At 41.1% G+C, this 20,336-nt stretch overlaps 1 protein-coding gene across 1 annotated transcript in view; it reads left to right on the plus strand.

Annotated features, from left to right (window-relative positions):
* The window catches only part of PLXNC1 (plexin C1), a 72,262-nt gene that overhangs the window by 20,931 nt on the left and 30,995 nt on the right, over window positions 1-20,336 (plus strand). The window contains exons 5-17 of the mRNA XM_040594311.1: window positions 75-189; window positions 1,193-1,337; window positions 4,703-4,772; window positions 6,137-6,212; window positions 6,332-6,385; window positions 10,634-10,773; window positions 11,857-12,036; window positions 13,326-13,413; window positions 14,288-14,494; window positions 14,610-14,801; window positions 18,278-18,377; window positions 19,402-19,503; window positions 19,891-19,994. Of these exons, the coding sequence (XP_040450245.1) occupies window positions 75-189; window positions 1,193-1,337; window positions 4,703-4,772; window positions 6,137-6,212; window positions 6,332-6,385; window positions 10,634-10,773; window positions 11,857-12,036; window positions 13,326-13,413; window positions 14,288-14,494; window positions 14,610-14,801; window positions 18,278-18,377; window positions 19,402-19,503; window positions 19,891-19,994 (1,573 nt within the window). The remainder of the gene's footprint in view (window positions 1-74; window positions 190-1,192; window positions 1,338-4,702; window positions 4,773-6,136; window positions 6,213-6,331; window positions 6,386-10,633; window positions 10,774-11,856; window positions 12,037-13,325; window positions 13,414-14,287; window positions 14,495-14,609; window positions 14,802-18,277; window positions 18,378-19,401; window positions 19,504-19,890; window positions 19,995-20,336) is intronic.

Below are 20,336 nucleotides of genomic sequence, written 5' to 3' on the forward strand. Positions count from 1 at the left end.
AAATAAATAGAAGTACAGTGTCTGAAGTCAAAACCACAATAAGGAGGCTAGTATAATTTTATGTATACTTTTAGGTGCACATTAAAAGAAAATTGTACACGTTCAAACAGCATAAAGGGTTGGTATAACATTTCACATGCACCTGATAAAGATCTGAAAATCCTGCTAAGTCTCCCTGCCAAAAATCAGGTATGTACATCGAGTTTTATGCGTGTTTGTTTATTGTGACTTAAAATGTGTCATTTTGTCACTTACTGCAGCTTCCCTTCTTTTGTCACCATGTTCCATATATTAGTCTCTTATCTCAACAACTGGCGAATGTATTGGAAATCCCAGTAAGTTGAATATGTCAATCAGATAGATGTCCTCTTCCTCTCCTGTAAAATGTGTCCTGAAGCTATACTTCTGATGTTGAGTCAAAAATTCACTAATGCTGACAAAGGAAATCTTTCTGTTATATCACTTTATCAGCTATTTTTATCTTTCTAATGACTATATATCAAGTGTTTTATGTAAGCTCTGAGCTTTGTAACAAGTTACAAAACATTCACTGGGACACATACGCTAACACAAATGCATCTTTAAGTGTTTGATACTAGTATTTACTCAGTATCTGTTCACAGCACACACAGCCTTGAGTATCTGATTATCAAGTATTGTGACTGGCCACTTAATCTGCATGCCATTGTTTCTGGTTTCCTGATTGAATGCACTAATGTGATCATATTTGTAAAGCACTCTCAGCCAGAAACAAAGGATAATTCTTCACAAGACAAATTCTATTTCATAATTAAGTGCATTTTGATTATGGATGCAAATGTCGTCATCTGTGAGGATTTGTACGTTCTTGCTCAAATATTTTTAAGGAACTATAACAGCATATAACACTGTTATAGCAAAATTCTTGTTTTTAAATCCAAAATTATTCCAGATTGCTCCCCTAATGTACCTTACAGATCCATTTAGGTTCTGGAAGTAAACAGTGCAGTTCCTGTCAGGACTCCTTCTGTATTGCCTCTTCAGCTGGGAGAGGCCCACTCCTTTGAGAGGCTACCTAGTGAATTGTCTGCTTCCACCACAAAAATCTCCATTTTGTACATTTCATGGTTTTGTAGTTTTCTGCAAAGACAAGGTGACCACTTAGCAAGTATTACAAGAAGTCTGTTGTGTTCTTGTTTTTATTGTTTTCTAGGTTGCTGTGGCTGCAAGCATAAGCAAAATCCTTACTTCCTGTACAATAAAAGTTGTAACACCTGTTGAAATATTTTATGAAAACGTAGTGCTGAAAAACTCATCCTGCTTCTGCAATCTAACCACTCCAGCGATATCTAATCATGGTATGTGTTACTATTACATGTATGTAATGCTTATTCGGTGTCCTTTATCTCTGGGGAGAATTGAGCATAAATACAGGCCTAATGAATGTGAGAGTAGGTAGTCATTTTTATTAAATGTCATTGAAAAAAAAGATTTGTGTTTTGTCAGGTGATTTGAGTATAGTCACACTATTCTTGATAATTAAAGATACAGAGTTATTTCTAGAAGTAATAAAACAGGTTAACCTATGGTTGGAAACAGCTTCCTCAGTTCAGCCTGTAGCACTGCCTAGGGTGTATTTACATGGTGCCATTAATCACTGTCTAAGGAAACTTAAGATAGCTCCAATGACAATCAAGCTGACTAGAGCTATGCAAGCTGGTCCAGTGCTCTGCCTTGACAAATCAACCCATCTTAACCCTTCTTTCACCTGCAAACATAACTTGTTTTTGCAAGAAACTGTACTAGTATAAATAAGAGGAGAATCTGACTATGAATATCTGTGCAATAAATAAACTTAACCTTCAATTAACTGTTTCAACCTAACTTAGACACTTGTGAGAAAGTGATTGCCCCATGTAGAGGATTAGCAGAAAAATAAGTGGTTTGGGGGCAGTTTGGCTGGTACATCTTTTTGACTTGATTTTATTCATCTTTCTGAATTATTGGTTGAGTCATTTTGCAATAATTCTTATACTACTTTGTTCACCAGTAGTTCTCAGAATTAGAGACCTGAGCCATTTATATTGAATGCATGTGATCTGTTTTGTGCATCTTACGGGCAGCTACAAGTTTTAGAATGAGATGGTAAATTACTGAATGTCTGGACTTTTGAGCTGTTCTCTAGGCTTTGGTCTCAAAGATCAGATGATAATCCTTCACAATAGAGTCTTATATGACTGCTAGGAGGAAAATGTCCTGCTTGCATTGCTTCAAGGGTCTGTATGGAAGCACAAAGCTTTTTGAATACAGATTGACCTTGTACTTTTTTAAACTCGCTTATGTTAGAATAGAAAAGAGAGTTTTCATCGAAACTGAGGGACAAAGATAGCAAGGATACCATGTGCTCTTAAGTGACTTGAAGAGGAAACAAAATTTTCAGATAAATGCCTGCTTTTATTTTTCCCCGGATAATATAGCCCAAAAGACACCTAATACTTTGCAGGAATATGTTTCTTTTATAACAACTTTGTGTAGAAAGAGGTATGAAATGTTAGCCAGAACTTACAATGACCTGTTGTTCTGGAGAGCTCAGTGCTGCAAAGAGTGCTGTCTTGGAGACCCTTGCCCTTGAGGGAGGTTTCTTGGAATACTGGGATCTCAGGAGCTCATCCTACAGACTTTGTATGGGAAAAGCTCCTCTGACGTCATACAAGTGTTGTGTCAATTTCCTGTCCAATACTGATTTGGGAATCTAGAGTAAGAGACTTTGTCACTAGCAGATGACAGCTAGGGTTGATATCTGTGAGTATTCCGGTCTATTAAGCTGTCTCTAGTAAACACTATTAGTGGATTTTTAAGAGGGACAAATGCATTAGAGAAGGAAAAACTGTCCTTTACTGACCCAGTCCCAAAAGCCACGTTTTCTTGTAATTATGGAGTACATTGTTTAGTTTCTGTGCCTTCATGGACTAAGGCTTTCCCTTGCTCCATTAGCAGGTTTTCAGAGTATAGTGTTATGGAAGCCAGCTTGCCTTGCCTGTGCTTTGTGCCAAAGATGACCCCTTTAACAGCATTAATCAGAAGCTTAGCTTGTGCCCACCAGTATTACTGCCGCTCACATGCTCCTGTGAGTTGAGATATATTAGTGGATTATGCAAGTGTGGAAGTTACGTTGACTATTTATGGTACCTCATGTAAAGTGGTCTCAGTCTCACAAGAAGATGCACTTGCAAAACTCCTTCAGGTATCATTTCTGGAAAAAAAAATTAAAATGCCTGCTACTCAGTGCAATCAAGTCATTTTGAAAGGTCAGACCAGGCCTTACAGAAAATAATAGCTTCCATGAATTTCCACACAGGCGGAATCATGAAACCGTATTTGACAGTGTTGTTTTTAAAAAATTACACAAATTCGTAAGAGAAGACACGCCTTGCCAGAAGCAAATAGATTCCTTATTTCTACTTAGTAGTCCTAGTAAAATGCTACTTTTCAGTAGTACACGGCTTGAGACCTTTCTCATGTAATGACCTAGGCAAATGATTTAGGCAACTGTGTGCCCACTATGTCAGATTTATGCAGATACGTGGATTTCTGGAGATGCCAATAGGTGCTTGGTGAAGGATTTCAGAATGTTTATGTGTGCTAATCCACATCTTCAAGCATTAAAACACCTTTAAAAATCAGATTCTTTGCTACCCATGTAGTGAGATATTTAAGCATAGGAACAGTCCCAAGGGCTGTTTCTAACAAGCAATGCAGGCAACCTTTGCAGTGAGCACCCCTAGTGCCATGCTGACATGTGGAGCTAGGAGATACTTCTGATTTAACAATTTAGATGTAGCCAAAGCTAGCTTTCATCTGAACAAGCCAGCCTGTGACAAAGACAAAGCTTTCTTTACCTTTGCAAGGTAGATATACTTTAAATCTCTGTAACTTTCCTGGATTAAAAAGCTATCTACTTCCTAGCATAGAGAAGCCAGAAAAGTCTGCACACACGGGTTTTGTTTGATCTCAGACAGTCATTCATTTCACAGACGTACACATCTGCAGGCACACAGATGAAAGGGACCATGGCTTAAGTGGTATATATCTAACTCTGCTTTTCGATGTGGTATTCTGCTCATAGGAGAAGATACTCTTTCATTCCACAGCTGCCAGTGAATTGTTGGTATAGTAATTGCTAGCTGAAATAATGGCAAATTGACTCATGCAATCATAAAAGATTTAAATAGGATGAAAATTGCTACTGCATAGATTACAAAAGAAGACTCTGAAACCAAGAAAGCGAGAGAAGTATGGTGTGTTAGGGTCCCTCACATTAGCACAGTCTGTTGTGTTAGAAGGCTTGAATCTGGGGTCTGGCTGTATTATAGTATACCATTGTGTGCTCTTCAGGAGATGATTCTAGATCCCTGCCCCATGGTAGCATTTCCTTATCTGTATGCTGGCAATAACGTTACTTTTGTATGTCATGCAGTGGTGGCATCAAGCTTAATTAATGAATGTGTATAAAGTCTTGGAATAACTCAGCTGAAGGATGCTATGGAAGGACAAAATCTAGTTATTTGTATCAGTCAAAAGTGTGAATGAATGTGTGAGAGAAGGTGCATACCATGTAGAGAACAGCTGAAGGCACGTGAGCTTTCAACTGAACTATTTTTTTACAGTTATTTCTTGTAATGTCCAGCATATGTCTATATGTCTAACAGTCACATTTTTCCAGATTGTCTAGTTCTTGAAGCATCGCTGTCCTCAAGCTCTTGGAATATCACACAAACATTTCAGCTGAAAAAGTAAGAGTCTTGTTCCTATTCAAGTTCACTGAGGGGTTTGTGTGTTTGTGGGGAAGGGGGGCTGAAGTATGATCATTCTTCTTTTTTGTATTTATTAAAGAAATGCATTTTGCTAAAGATAGTAAAATCCCTTTTCCTGGCCCATTTCCTCCTCCTCCTCCTCTTTTTTTTTTTTGTCCTTAGAAAGCTACTTCTTCTGATGACACTTTTATTTATCAGGACCCTGGCAGCTAGCTGTAGGAGAATTATTACAATGACTGAATTTAAGACAAGTGCCTGAAGAGATAATAAAGGATGTCACAATGACATTAAAATCCTTTTTGTCCTTGTGAAAAAGGTGGGCCCCTGGAACTCGGGATAGGACCTAGATCAAAGGAGTCAAGAGATTCTGTAAAAGTCACTTTATGGAGCTGGTTTTTAATAGAGCCAGATGCAACTGAAATATAGTCCAGGGGTAACATGAATACAATTAAACCAGAAAGTAATATCTAATCTGCTAATAGGAATAATTAATACCTATTGTTCTGTATACGTTATCTTTCAGAGCTGTATTGAGAGCTCGCAGTAGAAAGCATTTGTGCCCAGTACGTGGCCTAACTCTTTATGATATGTGGTTGTTAAAACTTAGAAAGACATGGCTATCATATACTGTAGGTAACTGCAGTGTTCCTGTTCAGAATGGTCCTCCCCTATACAAAGGGCATCTGGCCTCTTGGCACATAGGCACCTGGAATGAAATTGAACTCCTGTTTTTTGGGAAGCAGCACATCACTTCCCTGTCCCTGGAGCAACACAGGGAAGGAGCTGTCTTTCTCTAAATCAGAGCATTTCTCAGCAGGTGTGGGGAGGGCCTGTGCTGCTCTTGGCTTTCCTCCACGCTGATAGATGCATTGCAAAGCAAGATAGGGACAAACTACTTTTCAACAGGCGTATTATTTGGTAAGAGAAGGCAATAGTAAACTAGCAGTACTTGCTAGCTCTACACACACAGAAGTTAAGGCAGGCTGTGAAAGAATCAGTGGTGTTTTTTTGCCCTTCTCTGCTTAAAAAGTACTATCTGGCCACTTATGTACTGGAGAAAACCACAGCAAAATGAAACACAGAGTGTTCTGTCTGCTTCATGCTTTTTGGAAATTTATGACTCAGCATCTCAGCACAGATTGTATTTCATACTAAATTTGTCCTCAAAATAAGCACAACAGAACAATAGACTTAGAGGGTAAAGTTTTATGCATTTCATTATATGTTTGCCAGGTTGTTCTCTTGGGTTTGAGCTTTTTTCTGTCACTTGAAATTTCACAGTCATGGCTGAATCTAGGTTGAGTTCCTGTGTCTTACAAAACCTCTGTTTTCTGTGTTACCAGCTGCTCACGATGTATACACAAGGGTGAGTGTGCCAGCTGTAAATGGACGCGTGTCTCTCCTGCCACCACCTGCCAGGTGAAGTTTATTGGGGAGGACTGGAATCCCCTGTGATGCCTTTTCCTTCTTTTTTAATATCTGAGGAGCAGTGTGTCTCTTCCTTGTCCTGACGTAGAGAAATGCTGATTTTTTTTCAGGATAGTTGTAATGCAGCTGCTTCCGAGGGGATCGCCACTACGCAGAAAACAGAGGTTAGTTGGCATTTTAAGATCGCCATTATTGAGGTTCTGTGGGTTGGGGGAAAAATTTATTCAAAATGAAAGGACTTTGCAGGAAGAACAGAGATATGGATGAGAAGGCAGTCAGGTTACATAGAAAGGTAATGCAGGACTTGGATTGATACTATTTTTTCTTAATGCTTTGTTGATGCTTAAAGGTACCAACAAAGATTTGTGTTTCATATCCAGGCACTGAGACAGTGAAAACTACAACAGTTACATGCCTAGCTCTCGATGCAGTGTTTACAATATTGCTTTAAATGCCAAAGTCCACATGTGCTATATTTAGGCACTCCACAGGAGCCAGTGTACTGAGAGCTGGGACGTATAAGCTGACCACCAACAAAAAAACCCAAAGGAGAACATCTTGAACTTAGTTTCTCACCTGGACTTAAATGCCTGTTTAGAGTTCTTCTCTCACAGACAACTCTGGGAAACTAAGTTTCAGAGTCTCAAACCTCTTCCTGATTTTATGCAGCCAGATCACAGCTTCTCCTGAAACATAGCTGCCAGGAGAGCAGAAGGAAGGGGAGGACGTGTCATCCAGTTTCTGTGTAACAGACAAGTGGCTAGAGGATGCATCCAGGAACTGAAAACCCTGGGTGTTAGTAAATCCCTGGTTCACAGTTCCAGAAAAATTCTCTTTGCTTCCAGACTGTAGACAGAACGGGAGATGGAGCTACTCTCCATCCATCCTGCTCAAGCTGGATCACTGGAAAGGAAGGAGTGTCACTGGTGCCCTTCTGAATCTGGTTGTTGAGTTCTCTATTGAAATCATATAGACTGTATGTGAGTGTGCAGTCTACACGGTTTGCCTTGTAGGCCAGCCCTTCAACCATGAGGTTATCCCTTCATTATTTAAGGTGCCAAAATGGTTTTATTTTCTCATAAAACTGAGCAATCTTGACATCAGTGGTTGCTTATGGCATGCAGGTGTTAGGAAAGAAATGAGTAGCGAAGAGAAATTTGACTGATGAGTAAGTACACAGAGATTTGCTGCCTACACTTTTTGGTTTCTGCTTTTCTGTGAGTGATAGCACGGCTGGTATAAATAGCAACTGTGTTCTTAATCTCGAAACGTTTTGTTAGAATTACCCCAACTTTTACCTGTGAAGACAGGAATTGCCTCTTAAATTCAGCTGTTCAGCTGAGGTTTCTTAAACAAAATCACAAAATCCATTTTGTTTTTCACAGAGACAAGTGGGATTGTAATACTTGTGCTTCTGAGCATTAATATTCTGGATTTGGTCTGCATATAAAACATTATGGCTGGTGGAAGAACAGAGGAAATTCTTCTTTGCTCTGCTTCCAAGTGCATTAATTTGACATTGGTAAATAGTTGGAATTGCCTGGGAGATGGCTTTCTTCCACGGGCCTTATCTTGGAAAGACAGTGATGGACAAGGCAGTGAAAGCACCAGAGGCAGTCCAAAGGCAGATGTTTATTTAGAAGTGATTGATCCATTCAGAGGGCTTGAAATTGCATTTGAAATCCTGCTCTCCTTTGACTGCTGGTGCTTTAAGGAGAACATACTGGAGTTCTGAGAAAGAGGATTTGTGTTTTCCCACAACCCCAGCTGAGCATTTAGATTAATATACTTTTTTTTTCAGTGACAGCCCCAGCCCTCCTCCTGAATCCAGCTGCTGGATTCCATGCATGTGCCTTCCCCCTCCCCGTGCCAGAGCAGCACTTGGAGTGGTTGCGCGAGTACGCTTGGCTGGGGAACTGATTCGGCTGGAAATAACTGTTGTCTTTCGGCAGGTTATTTTTCATCTGGGCCAGTTCCCTGATCCAGTTCTTCGCGTGGCCTCGGGCCCGTGCTAGCACCGCAGGAGGGGCTGTGCGGGAGTGGGGATGAGCTCCCCTGGGTGGCAGAGGCTGCTTAACCTGGGCTGCTGCCAAGATCTGGCTGGGACCTGCAGCCATGCTAACCACACCTCTGAGGATGTGGCTGCTGCTGTTTACGCAGCCCCAGGGAAGTGCTAGGCTGTCCAGGGGACCAGGGGCTGCAGCTCAGAAATGTGGATCTCTATTGAAGTTGACAGGGCTGTGCTGATTTACATTACCTGAGGACCTGGCACACGCTATCTGTATGTCTCTCTGCATGTTTACGCTGCTTTCATCACATGCCTCACCACTAGTGATTTTTATAAATACCCTTCTGCCTCTCAACTGTCTCCCTCCCCTCTTGCTGCCAGGCATCTCCCCCCGCCCTACCATGCAGCAACTGGGAGGTCAGCAGCTCTCTAGCACTGGGCAGATGAGCACCCCAGGCTCCAGCGAGGGTGCTTGGTCCCTCCTGCATTCAGTGAGGAAATTCGCAGTTTCTTTTGCTGCTGAGGAAAGTGTCACAGACCGCGGTGGTCAAGCGGGGAAGCAGGCTCTCCGGTGGCTGGGGGTGCCTGGCGTTGCCCTCACCGGGGCTCACAGCCCTGGTGCAGCTCTGGGGGATCGCCATGTGTTTGTGTGACACTGCATTATTCCTGTGCTTCACAGCTCCCTGCTGGTTACCAGTGAGAGCCCCAAAGCATGTGTTTTACTCATTTCTGTAGGATTTGGCTTCTGGATTTGTGTGAGGATATTGACTGTCCTTGGTGCGCTTGAGGCTGGGGAGAAGCAGCGGGACAGGGATGTGGGTAGAGAAAAGCACTGGTGCTTCGCTGGCTCTGATCTCTCAGATTTCTGCTTCACTTGTCCTGCTTGCATACTGAGGGTTAAACTGATCCCTGGATCAGGGTGGGAGCGAATTTCTCCCCACCCACACCCACCCCCACCCCCCAGCCTCAGGCTGTTTTTGTCAGGGCTTTCCGTTGCCCCATTATCCCTATCAGAGGTCATCTTGGAGGCCCATTTGCAGGCCCTCTGGCCCCAGCCTTTCACTCTCTTGCCTTTTCCTGAGACACAAGTTGCAGCTTTCAGTCAGTTGTGACAGGTCTCACATTTGCTCCAGAGCACTCTGGTGTTCAGCAGGCTGTGGTAGCGTGTGGGAACAACGTGCCAGGGACCTTTCTGAAGCAGGCAATGGCTGTGTTTGCAGAGGATGGTGATGTGACCCCAGTGGTCCCCGCAGACCACCAGCCCGAAGTCTTGGTGTTGCTCTGAGAAGATTACTGGGGAGAAAAAACCCTGTGGGAAGGTCTTTCCTGGAGGTTTTGCACCAGCAGCTTTTCTGGGCTCAGGAAGGCTGAACTGCCCAGTGGAGGTGTCCACAGGTGCACAGCAGAAGTCAAGAAGTCAGGATAATCATAATACTCTAAAACCTCATTTTAATATTATAGGCAGTCTAGAAGCAAGCTAATAAATCATTTGGCTGAGAAGGTCCCAAACAGTTTGTGTTTTTTTCACATGTGTTTTTTCCTGGTTTTTTTGAATGTCTTCAGTTTGTTGTCTGAAAGATACACTGAGAGGAAACAGTCTGTGTGATTATAAAACCGAGGAAGCAGTAAAATTGATTAAACATGAGATGCTGTCAAATGGATCAAGTAAATACACTAGGGGAAAAAAAATATCTCTTCTTTCTTGGTAGCGTTAGTAAGTTAAAATAAGTAAATGCAAAGATAGCCAAAGAAAAGCACAGTTTAAAAATTGTCCACGTTTCTGCAAGACTGTGACAGAGCAAACTAGAATTATTCTTCAGTGCTGGAAAAGAGATTTGTAAACTTCTTAGAATCAAAATGGGATACCAAAAAATCCCTGCAGTTGTGTTGTACCTTTAGCTCTATGTATAACTTTGAAAAGACTTTCTAGTAAAGCTAATCCTGGGGCTCTTTCTCAACTTTTCATTCTAGGATTTGACCCTGCTTCCCCTTTTCAGGTCATGAGAGATGCCTTCATTTGTTTCTCTGATCTCTCATAGTGACGGCACCACAGGTTTCGTCTTGCATTGTTTCTTAGTTCTTCAAGGGTCACACAAGATGTATCATTTCAAGCTGGGTTTTTATGATGCTTACCTTCCAGTATGTCAGATTGTGATTCCATTGGACAACTTTGTTATGAGATACATTCAAATAGAAAATATGTAGGTAAAAATAGTTGGCTTGTAAAGAAGTTCTGATTGACAGTTATCCCCAGGGTCAAGCTTAACAAGATTTGAAATTAATAAGACAAATCTGTCCCAATGCAATAAAGATTGCATTCCTGGGTGGTGGTTGGTTTTGCAGCTGTTGTTTAACTGCCTAGCCTTTTTATAACCAGATTTTGTTTTGTTTTGTTTTCTGATAGCTTATCAGCATTCATTCCATTGAACCTCTGTGGATTTCTACGTTAGGCAAAAGTGAAATAACAGTCAAAGGAGAAAACTTTACACGTGCGTCGGGCATAAAACTGATACTGACTGGAATCACAGGCTGTAAGCCAGACATGTGAGTTAAGCTCTGAAAAATAATAATACTTTTTACTTTGCATGGTGAAAATTATGCCCATTTTGCCCTAGCAATACAGTTGTCCAGTAACCCTTCTCAGCAGAGTGGGGGATGCTCTGCACTCCTTTAGTTATACTTCCACTTTAAATTCCCAAAGGATGGAAATTAATTCGGTGTTTGGGTACAATACAAGGGATGGATGTGTAGATAGGCAGTTCTCTCAGCAGTAGTAGGACAGTTCTGTACCTGTGGTCCTCTGTGCTTTGCAGCAGGCAGCAAGAAGTTAGGTCACAGGAAAGCCTCAGATTTTGTTTGACTCACTGCTGCTTCAGAATATCCCCCATATATTCTAGGATTCTGCTTGTGAAAGCACAAACGCCGTGCCAGGGAAGGGAAGCTCTCATGCAATAGCTTGTACTTTTCTCTGTTAATGATTGCACGGTGTTACCCCCTAGATAATTAGGCTATCTTATTCTGAATCAGTCATTTTCAGATGCATCTGCAATGGCTGCCTGTGATTACCAAGCCCATTTTCCATAGCTAGCACTTGAAAAAGCATTCTTGTGGTACTGTTTGATTTTTACTTCAACCATGGATTTCCTGGGGACTGCAGAAAAAAAAAAACAGAGAGAAGAAGTGAGAGAGAAGTAGTAGAGAGAAAGAGGAAGGAGTGAAAAGGAGGAAGGGGGCGAGGGGCAGGGAGAGGGAAAGAGAGAAAGAAAAAGAAGAAAGAAAAGTTTAAGGTTCTCATTCTTGACTAGCTCGTGGACTGTGTTGGTAGCACAAAGGAGTACACAGTAAACAGCAAAATCACACATTGCCTTACACAGCCTCATCCCAAGGCCACAAGACCTGTATCTGTACTGTCTTGCCTGATTACTGTGACACACAGCAACTTCATTCAAAAGATGCCCTACTTTGTCTTTTCAGCTCCCTGCTCTATCTTTCCACCTCCATCTGGCAACTCAGAGATTCATTTCTCTTTTCTCCTTATCCTTTGCTATAGGTCATAGGCTTTGTGTAGTAGCAGCAGTGAGTGGCATAGTGGGTCCTGCATTTCTGACTGTTTTCTTTCTCTTCCAGCATTAAGGTTAGAAGTGTGCTAAATGATACACAAATGACGTTTGCTCTCCCACCAACACGTAAAGAGGCCAAACGTATATGTATACAGGCTAATGGAGAAAAATGCTCACCACCAATGACCCTGCATTATGTTTCACTGCCATCATGTTTTGGAATCACACCCAACACTTCCTGGATTAGGTAAATTTGTCTTTTTATACTTTTTATTTATTTACTGAAGTGTGGTCCCGCTGAGCTGATATGAACCTACTTGGCAAGACTGCAGCTGATGTAAACTTGGATGACTGCTGTAACCTGTCATGAAGAATGAATTTACGCCGGTGAACTGATTTAGCATACAGATAGGGTCATGCAAGACAGATTCTGTGTTTGTCAGGATTCTGTAAACTTCCCTGCCCACCCCAGGTCTTCTTTTGACTTCCACAGAAGTCAAAAATAGTCTCTTCATACTAAAGCTAAATCCAAAATATGGGTAGCATGCATGAATTCAAACTCCAGTTAACTTTGATTTCTTGATACTGATATACCCTTCACCTCTGAAACAGTATAAAGTATCAGTGAATTGGAAATCACACAAAAATTATCACCACTGCAGTGATACACCTAGACTTGCTTTAGGACTTGGTTCCCTAAAGCCAAAAGAGCCCTTTTCAAGCCTCTGCTGTGTTCTGTGGGGGACTCATAGCTCCAGTGAAAGACTTACAGGGTGGTTTTAAGATACTCTCAGGCACAGCTTTCCACCTGTCCTCTGCCTGCACTGTTTTTACCCACTTCCCTGTTCTTAATCTGGTAACTTGGTGTCAAGCACTGGCATATGTGGGTTTGAGGCAATACGTTGGACTGGCAGCTGCAGCAGCTGAGCAGCTAGGATGCATGCCCTCATTTCCAGGTGAGAGGCAGCTCAGGCAGCTGGAAATTAATAATACCTTAAACTACTCCAGCTGTGTTCAGCAGAGATTGGGAGCCAAGAGCCCTCAGACACAAGCACCATTGTGTGTGCTGAGACAGATGGTCTGAACACTGCCGAGAATGTTTCCTGTGAGGTGCCTGGCACCATTGGTTCGTCCTGAAAAAGGCAAGAATTAAGCACAGGCAGGGCTACTCTGGGGCAGTGAAAGACCCTGACGTTCTTTCTTCAAGACAGAATGTTAAATCATGGTCTAGTTCTTTGGCTGCATGAATAGAAAGCAAGTCCCTGAAAAGGAGTATGCATGTTTGTGCTATCAAGTCATTTGGTTTTGTGGTAGCAAAAGTATTTACCGTTACATTACGAGAAAAGAACGGAAGCACACTGTATAGCTCATATTATCTTGTCCTGCAGCTTGAGTGTATTATATTGGCTGCTACCAAAGCAAAATGCATGAGTAGTTTATTCATGGCTGAAGCCTTAATGCAGGACTTTATCTGTGAGAAAACAGATAATATTAACCCCAACCACTGCCCTCCAACCCCTCTTTCTTTTTTTACAGTGGTGGTCGCAAAATTACTACGATTGGTAGAAATTTTAATGTGGTGGACAGTGTGATTATTTCAGATGACCAGAGATCAAACCTCACCGTAAGTCTTAATCTCCTTTACAATACCAAACAGAGGTCTCTTGAAGGTTTTGTTCCGAAGGTTGCAGGAAAATCTCAATATTTTTTGAACACTTGCAGGCACACGTCAGACACCCTACTGAAATAAATGTGACCACTTGTAGGATTACAGTTGCACACATTCTCGGTACAAGATCATGGATACACAAAAGCTACTCTCCTGCATAATTCCATGAGTCTTTTTAATGTGCTCTAGAGACTTGTTCCAAATCCATCCTTTTTGAGTCTCCCCAGCCTCCATGTATGGGTCTGTTGGAGACGGGGGTGGTGTACTTCTCTCTGGCTTTGTGTTGAGCACCCAAATGGTGCCACTGCCTCAGCAAGGGGTGGAGCTGATGTTGGGACAAAACCCTTTCTCCAAGGCTGTGAGGAGGTAGGCACCCTGTTGACTCCTGGGCTTGCAGCACAGAGACCAGAAAACCCCGTGGAGTAAACAATGGGGTGACTGTAGCAAACCCCGCTCAGAAGTAAAGCTGGGGAGAGCCAGTGCGAGGGGTGCCGGAGGGCTTGTCCTGCTCCTCTCGTGTCACCTACACTGAGGGGAAGGAAGGAGAAATCACTGTCACTATTCCTGTCTCACTGCAGGAAATAGCTGCCATAGCACTGTGCAATCAGCCTTAAAGCAGCGTGCAGAGTGTGTGGTGAATGTGCATAAAGGTAGACACAGGCTCAACACAGAAACTTTCCCAGGTGCTCTGCGTGCAGCCCTGATCGCAGAGGTTTAGCAGATACCTGTGTGAAGTCAGGAAGACATTAAAATGATTTTGAGTGCCTGTTTGTGATTGTGCTCACTGTTGAGTACTTAATGACTTACAGCTTTGCTATTGCATTTCTAGGTCTCTAGGTGTCCTGGAAATGAATCTGAATATCATTACTTAACACCAAGCCTGGGCCATGCAACGGAGGGTAAAGTTGTTGATATGATGTTAAAAGTGGAAACTACCTTTATACCATGCGTCAAATTACACTATCACCCTGACCCAGTGTTCATTAACTACCAGCTGCACACTGAGCTGGATCCTGATCTGGAATTAAAAATATATGTAAGTTTGAAAGTAATAAACTCTTAATTCCTTATTTAAAATAGTTATTAGGGATTTTGTTTCTTGCTGTATGTAGTTTATTTAGTTTTTATTATTTCATTGTTTTTTCCTCTAGAAAGAAAATGACAACTTGAATATTTCTAAAACTGAGGTAGAAGTTTATCTGTCATATATGAATGGTGCACAGACCAAAAAGATATGGTTCAGTGTCCAAAATATTACCAAAAAGCCAGACCGTAGCACTATACTGTGCAAATTCAAAAGGGAAGGAACAGACAAGATTGACTTTTCCACGGTGAAAGTTTTTGTAAGTAGAATTCCCTTTTGTTGCAGTTCAACAGTGTTTGGATGTTTATACAAATGTAGTAAACTGTATCATTAATGCTGCCATCGTGAATGTTCTTTATAGAGGGAGGAACTGGATGCGTTTTCTGCTGTACTGGTACTCGGTAGTACAGTTATCCACCTCACATCTAAGCAAGCCTGCCTAGCTTAGGTACCACTGACGGTACTGAGTTCATTTACTGTCTGGTTACTGCTGTAGTGTCAGAGGTAGGCTTTGCAGCCCAAACTGAGCTCACTTCTGCTGAGCTCCAGGAAAGCAGTAGTTTGTCACACCTCTAGCTGCAGCACAGACATCACTGATACAGCATCACTGGCTCTAGGAGAGCCCCTCATCTTAGATCTGTAAGCAATCTGCTGCTGTACCGTGGCCCTGACTAAAAGGATTGTGTCCTCCCATTTGCTTGTAGATAAGTATTTTAATTTTTTTTGCTAAAGTAGATAAGGATCTTGGAGAGTGCATAGGGATCTCCACCTAGACAGAAGAGAAGGCATTTCTGCATGAAAAAGGGGGTGATATTCATTGTGCGCTGGGAAGGCCAAAATGCTTTGAACATGTGGCACAAAGCCAGGCCCAAACATAAGAACATTAGCATGGATGTCAAAGCTAAATGGCAGCTTAAGATATTTGCTCCAGGAAAAAGATGAAGATAGGAATTTTTTAAAATGCAATCATCACCATTTATGAGGGAGAAAAATGATGCCAGACCCTTATTTGCAGTGTATGGTGGCATAAAGCTGAAATCACTCTATTGACTTCAAGGCATATGGCTCATAGTAAAGATTAACGAAGCTATTCTCAATTTCATATCACTGTTAACTGATCCCCCATCTGTGAATCCTGCCGTCTGAGCCAGTTATGGCACGGAAAAGCCTTTCTGAGATTGGTGTTGCATTTAAATATTAACGTTGCCTTGCAGTATCACGTGCTCATCCTGCAAGCTTCATAGGAGTCACTGTCATCAAAAAGTCACCACTTTGCTAAGGCAAATCACATGCAATAGTTAGAATGTAACATTTCACTTCTGGTACCTTAAAAATTACTTTTTTCAACATCAAGAAAAATGTAAATGTCATAAACCATCAAGTGTTTTTTTCAACCTTATAAATAAATCATCATCGAAGAAGTAGGGCCACCCTGAAGAAAGGATAAGATGGGTATAAAAGATAGATATGGTTTAAGAATAAATGTATGTCTTACCTTAGTTTTCAAGATGAAAGAGGATATTGAGTGTGGGGTCAAAGACAGGATCAGTCTGAATGGAGGTGTCAAAGAAGAGAATGCCATTCTTGTTACAGTACCAGGATTCAGGTAGATCAGGAGGCTCAAGACAGTAGGAGCAGGATCATTCCCATCACAGCACTGTGAAGGAAATGGCACATAATACTGTAGGCTTCATAGGAAGAATTTAAATGAAAACTGCAGTCAGAAGACATACTGTATGACTGGAGAGCAGCAAATATAAAGCCAATATTCAAAAGAAGAAAAAAATAACTAGGCAAATGGAGATGTGCTGATCTAATCCTACCTCTGTGTAAAGCTTTATAATGTATTTGGAATGAGGGTCTCATGAAAGACCTGGAGGTAAATGGAAAATGGGGTGTCAACTTCTTTTCAATAAAAGCAGATTATGCTAGGTATCTTTATTTTATAAGATGAGTTATTTTCTCAGCAACAAAAAAGCAGTAGATCACATGTACCTGGAAGTCATTCAGTAAACTACTTAACATGTTGATTATGAAGACACTAGGGATTAGAAAAACTGGATGCTCTATAAGGGGAAGCTTACACTGGGCAATGTTGATTTTCATACAGTTATTATTTAACACCAGTAGTGACTTGAGTACAAAAATAAGGCATGTGCTAATAACATTTGGTGATGACATAAAGCTCAGAGGCGTTACCTGTCCAGAGGAGGTTTTATAATGCCATGCAGGAAGAATATGAGTTTAGGAATAGGAATTGGATTGATTCAGGTGGACCTTATTTAGTCTGTGATTCATAAGCAAGATAAATAAAAGATAAGGAAAGAAATGGGGCCACTGGATACGAAGGTTATGGTGAAGATTAAAGATAATCTAAATATAAGCAGAAAATTAAGTGAATGTTTTGCCTCTATTTTCAATAAGCGGGGATGAGGAACAGAAATTTCTGCTTTAGGAATGCTTTGGCTGGATGTGACAAGTGGAGAAAAGCAGGTGTATTAGTCACAGGATGATTAATGTATTTAGCCACCAATGCATTTCAGTCTTGGAAATGGCAAATAGGATCTTAGGAAGGCTCAGATCGGAAGTACTTTGTGTAGGAACTGTGAAAACATATAAACAACTGAGGAAAAAATAACATTTGACAGAGGAAATAGGTCTGCTTTATGTTCTGTTCTTTGTAGCCCCAGCAATACGAGGTCTGTGTCCTTCCAGCCCTGTGGGGTTTCTTTGCTTGCTTGTGTCTGTGTAGCTGCAATGTGACTATCCAGTTGGCAGTCTCCAGCTGCCCTGGCTGCTCACCTCCTGTGACAAGCCAGTGACTGAAATCACCAGATCTTTGCCTTCCCTGCTGTAACCCAAAATAATTTCAACCCGACTCTCCTTTTCAATTATCCCAGGCTCATTTCTGTCCCTGGCACTTGGTGGTATTCTTTTCCTGTGTCAAAGTGTATTTTTACTTCTAGTATTTTTATAGTCTTAGCTACCCTTTATTTATGTGCTTTCACAGTCCTCTTTGAGATCCTCCTTTGTGAAATTTCTTCTGCCATAATTATCAGTGGTGAATGCCTCAGTTTGGCATCTGGCAGACTTCAGCACTTTTGTGTATCCCTAAGAGTTAATGCCAGTGGCTGTTGGGGGATGTTGTGCGCGTATGTTGTATTTGTTCTCAAACAGACCTTCAGGAATGCCCTGCATCCTACATAAAGAGCTTGAAACTTCTGCAAAGAAATAGGGAAGAGGGCTGTGGGCTAGGTGTATGTCAAACATTTTACTTCCCTTATTATTAGCATGAGTCTTATCTTACTTTTCTGCGCAGCAGAGTAACACTGTGAGTGCAAAGGAATATTTTTAACAACACGCCTTCCTTACCTCAAAATGCCAGAATGTTTAGCAGCGATTCTGAAGTCCATGAGCCACTTGGCCAGCCTGAGGCCAGATCTTGCCATTCAAGGGCTCTAGTTTACAGTGAGAGCAATGGCAAAATTTGATGCTGCATGAAGACCTCCGAATTTTTCTCTTGTCACTGCTCTGTTATCCTGCATAAACATCAAACACACTAAAAGTTAAGTTTGTGTTGGTTCATACATATTTTCCCAAATTGCTGCTGTTTTCCCAATAATCTGAAGAACCAGTGTCTTCCATGTGCCTTATTTTTTTTTAATATAATAAATGTCATTTTAAGCACCGGTATAATGCCTGTCCTCTATTAACACAGCCATTATTTTTCTTCAGGTCAAATTAGGAAATTTTGAGCATGAAGTCAAACCAACATCATCACACATATATTTATATGTTCTTATTTTGCTACCTATTGTAGTGGGTGTCATTATAGGTAAGTACAATAACGTGTTTTCAGTTTTTGATTTGCTGAAGGGTATAATCATGACACATAAAACACATATACATGCACACATACATGTTTGGGACTGTCACAAGCAGTCCGATGGTTTTCCCTGGTTCCCAATAAGAGTGGACAAAGTTAACTCCGGTCTGGTGGTGAAGTCCATCTTGTCAGATTACAGCACGTTAGGAGACAGTAGTTATGTCTGTTCTGCTGGGATTATTTGTCATCATTTAGTGAGGCAAGCCGTAGGACTGACATCCTTGTGTCACAACTTGGGCCCTTCCAGCTGTCAGCTGGGCTTCCCTCCTGTCCCTGGGGCAGATGTTCCCTAACAAACTGCTTATCCTCAGGCAGTGTTTGTGGTGTTTCTGCTCAGTCTCATTTGGATCATTCATGAATTTGTAGGTCATTACTAAATTGAGGGGGGTAAATAATTATACCCTCCTCTTTTTGTCACACTTCTTTTCTGAACGTGTTGACCTGATTATGTATTTGATGAATTTCCATCTATTGTAATAAGTTTAGGAGTTTGTTGTTTTGTTTGCTTGGTTTTCTTTTTAAAAAGTGCATTACCTTTACAGGAACCGTATCTCATGCCTTTACTCTCTCAAAATAAGCTTTAGAGAAGTTAATTCAGATTTGCTGCTTAAAACAACTGGTTTTCCTGTTCTATCAGTGCTACTTTAAGAAGGCTGCTAGCAGAAGTGGTTGTTAGATTCTGTGTCTCACTGTGCAGGTTGTACGTAGCAGGGTGTGCTTCAAATAAAGTTGGATTGACAATTCTATGACCTTGTTAAAAGGAATGTTTTTTATTAAACATTAGGGTTTAGATCCAAATAACCAGGGCTCATGGGTACTAGCACACTAACAACAGTAGAAACAGTAATCCTCCTGGAGAGTGCAAGTGTATGTTAATCTTTCTGTTTCTTAAAGTAATATTAATATATATTTTATATAGGGGTTTTCTGTTCTGCGATTTCTGTACTCAGAATCTTTTTTTCTTCCTTTTTAGCGGCATTCATAGTTACTAGATACAAATCCAAAGAGTTAACTCGTAAACAGAGTCAGCAACTTGAACTGCTGGAATATGAGATTCGGAAGGAAATACGTGAGGGTAGGTCTAAAGAGCTTTATAGAGCTTAAGTACAGGATAATTTCTGAACTGAAACTGTCAAGAAGCTCACATGATATAAACATTTTAATTTTATAGCTGTTAGAATATTTTTGTGTTGTATCAGAGTTCCTCTTTAATGTTGTGCACTGCAGTAGCAGAAAGCACTGAGCTACTAATAGGATTGCACGTAATATTTCCTTCAACAAAAGTGGGAGGAAAAAAATGGATTGGTACTTTCCTGTTCATAAGAGCTTCAGTAGTAAAACAACCTCTCTTCCCTGAAAACTGTTTTTAAGGAATATCTACTGGGGCCAAGTTATAATCGTAAAGATGATTTTGTGTCAGCTAAACTAACTCTCTGGGTGGGGAGGGGGGTTGCTTTTTCAGGATTTGCTGAGCTGCAGATGGATGAATTAGATGTGGTGGATAGTTTTGGAACTGTTCCCTTCCTTGACTACAAACACTTTGCTCTTAGAACTTTCTTTCCAGAGGTAATTATTTACAAGTGTTTCAGTTGTCAGCCCTGCCTAATAATGAAAAAGCTAGGAAGGTCAGGATCAAATAACTACAGTAAATACTACATAGTGATTGCACATTGTTTTCACGAGAAACTTTTCTTAAGTCAAGAATTAGCAAAGAACACTTATGGCTGTACATCTCTATATTTAATGAAGCCTAACTGCTATAGATAAAGAACTATTGTTGAATTTTCAAGGGTTGTGTGTGCATCCATTTTTTTTTTGGCTCAGCCTCCCTAAGCTGCTTGCCTTTCAGGCCATCCTAACTAAGCTATAATTTATCCACTGCTTTTTCTTGTTCTCATGCTTTCACTT

Source organism: Falco naumanni, chromosome 5 (assembly GCF_017639655.2).
Source record: "Falco naumanni isolate bFalNau1 chromosome 5, bFalNau1.pat, whole genome shotgun sequence".
Taxonomy (NCBI): domain Eukaryota; kingdom Metazoa; phylum Chordata; class Aves; order Falconiformes; family Falconidae; genus Falco; species Falco naumanni.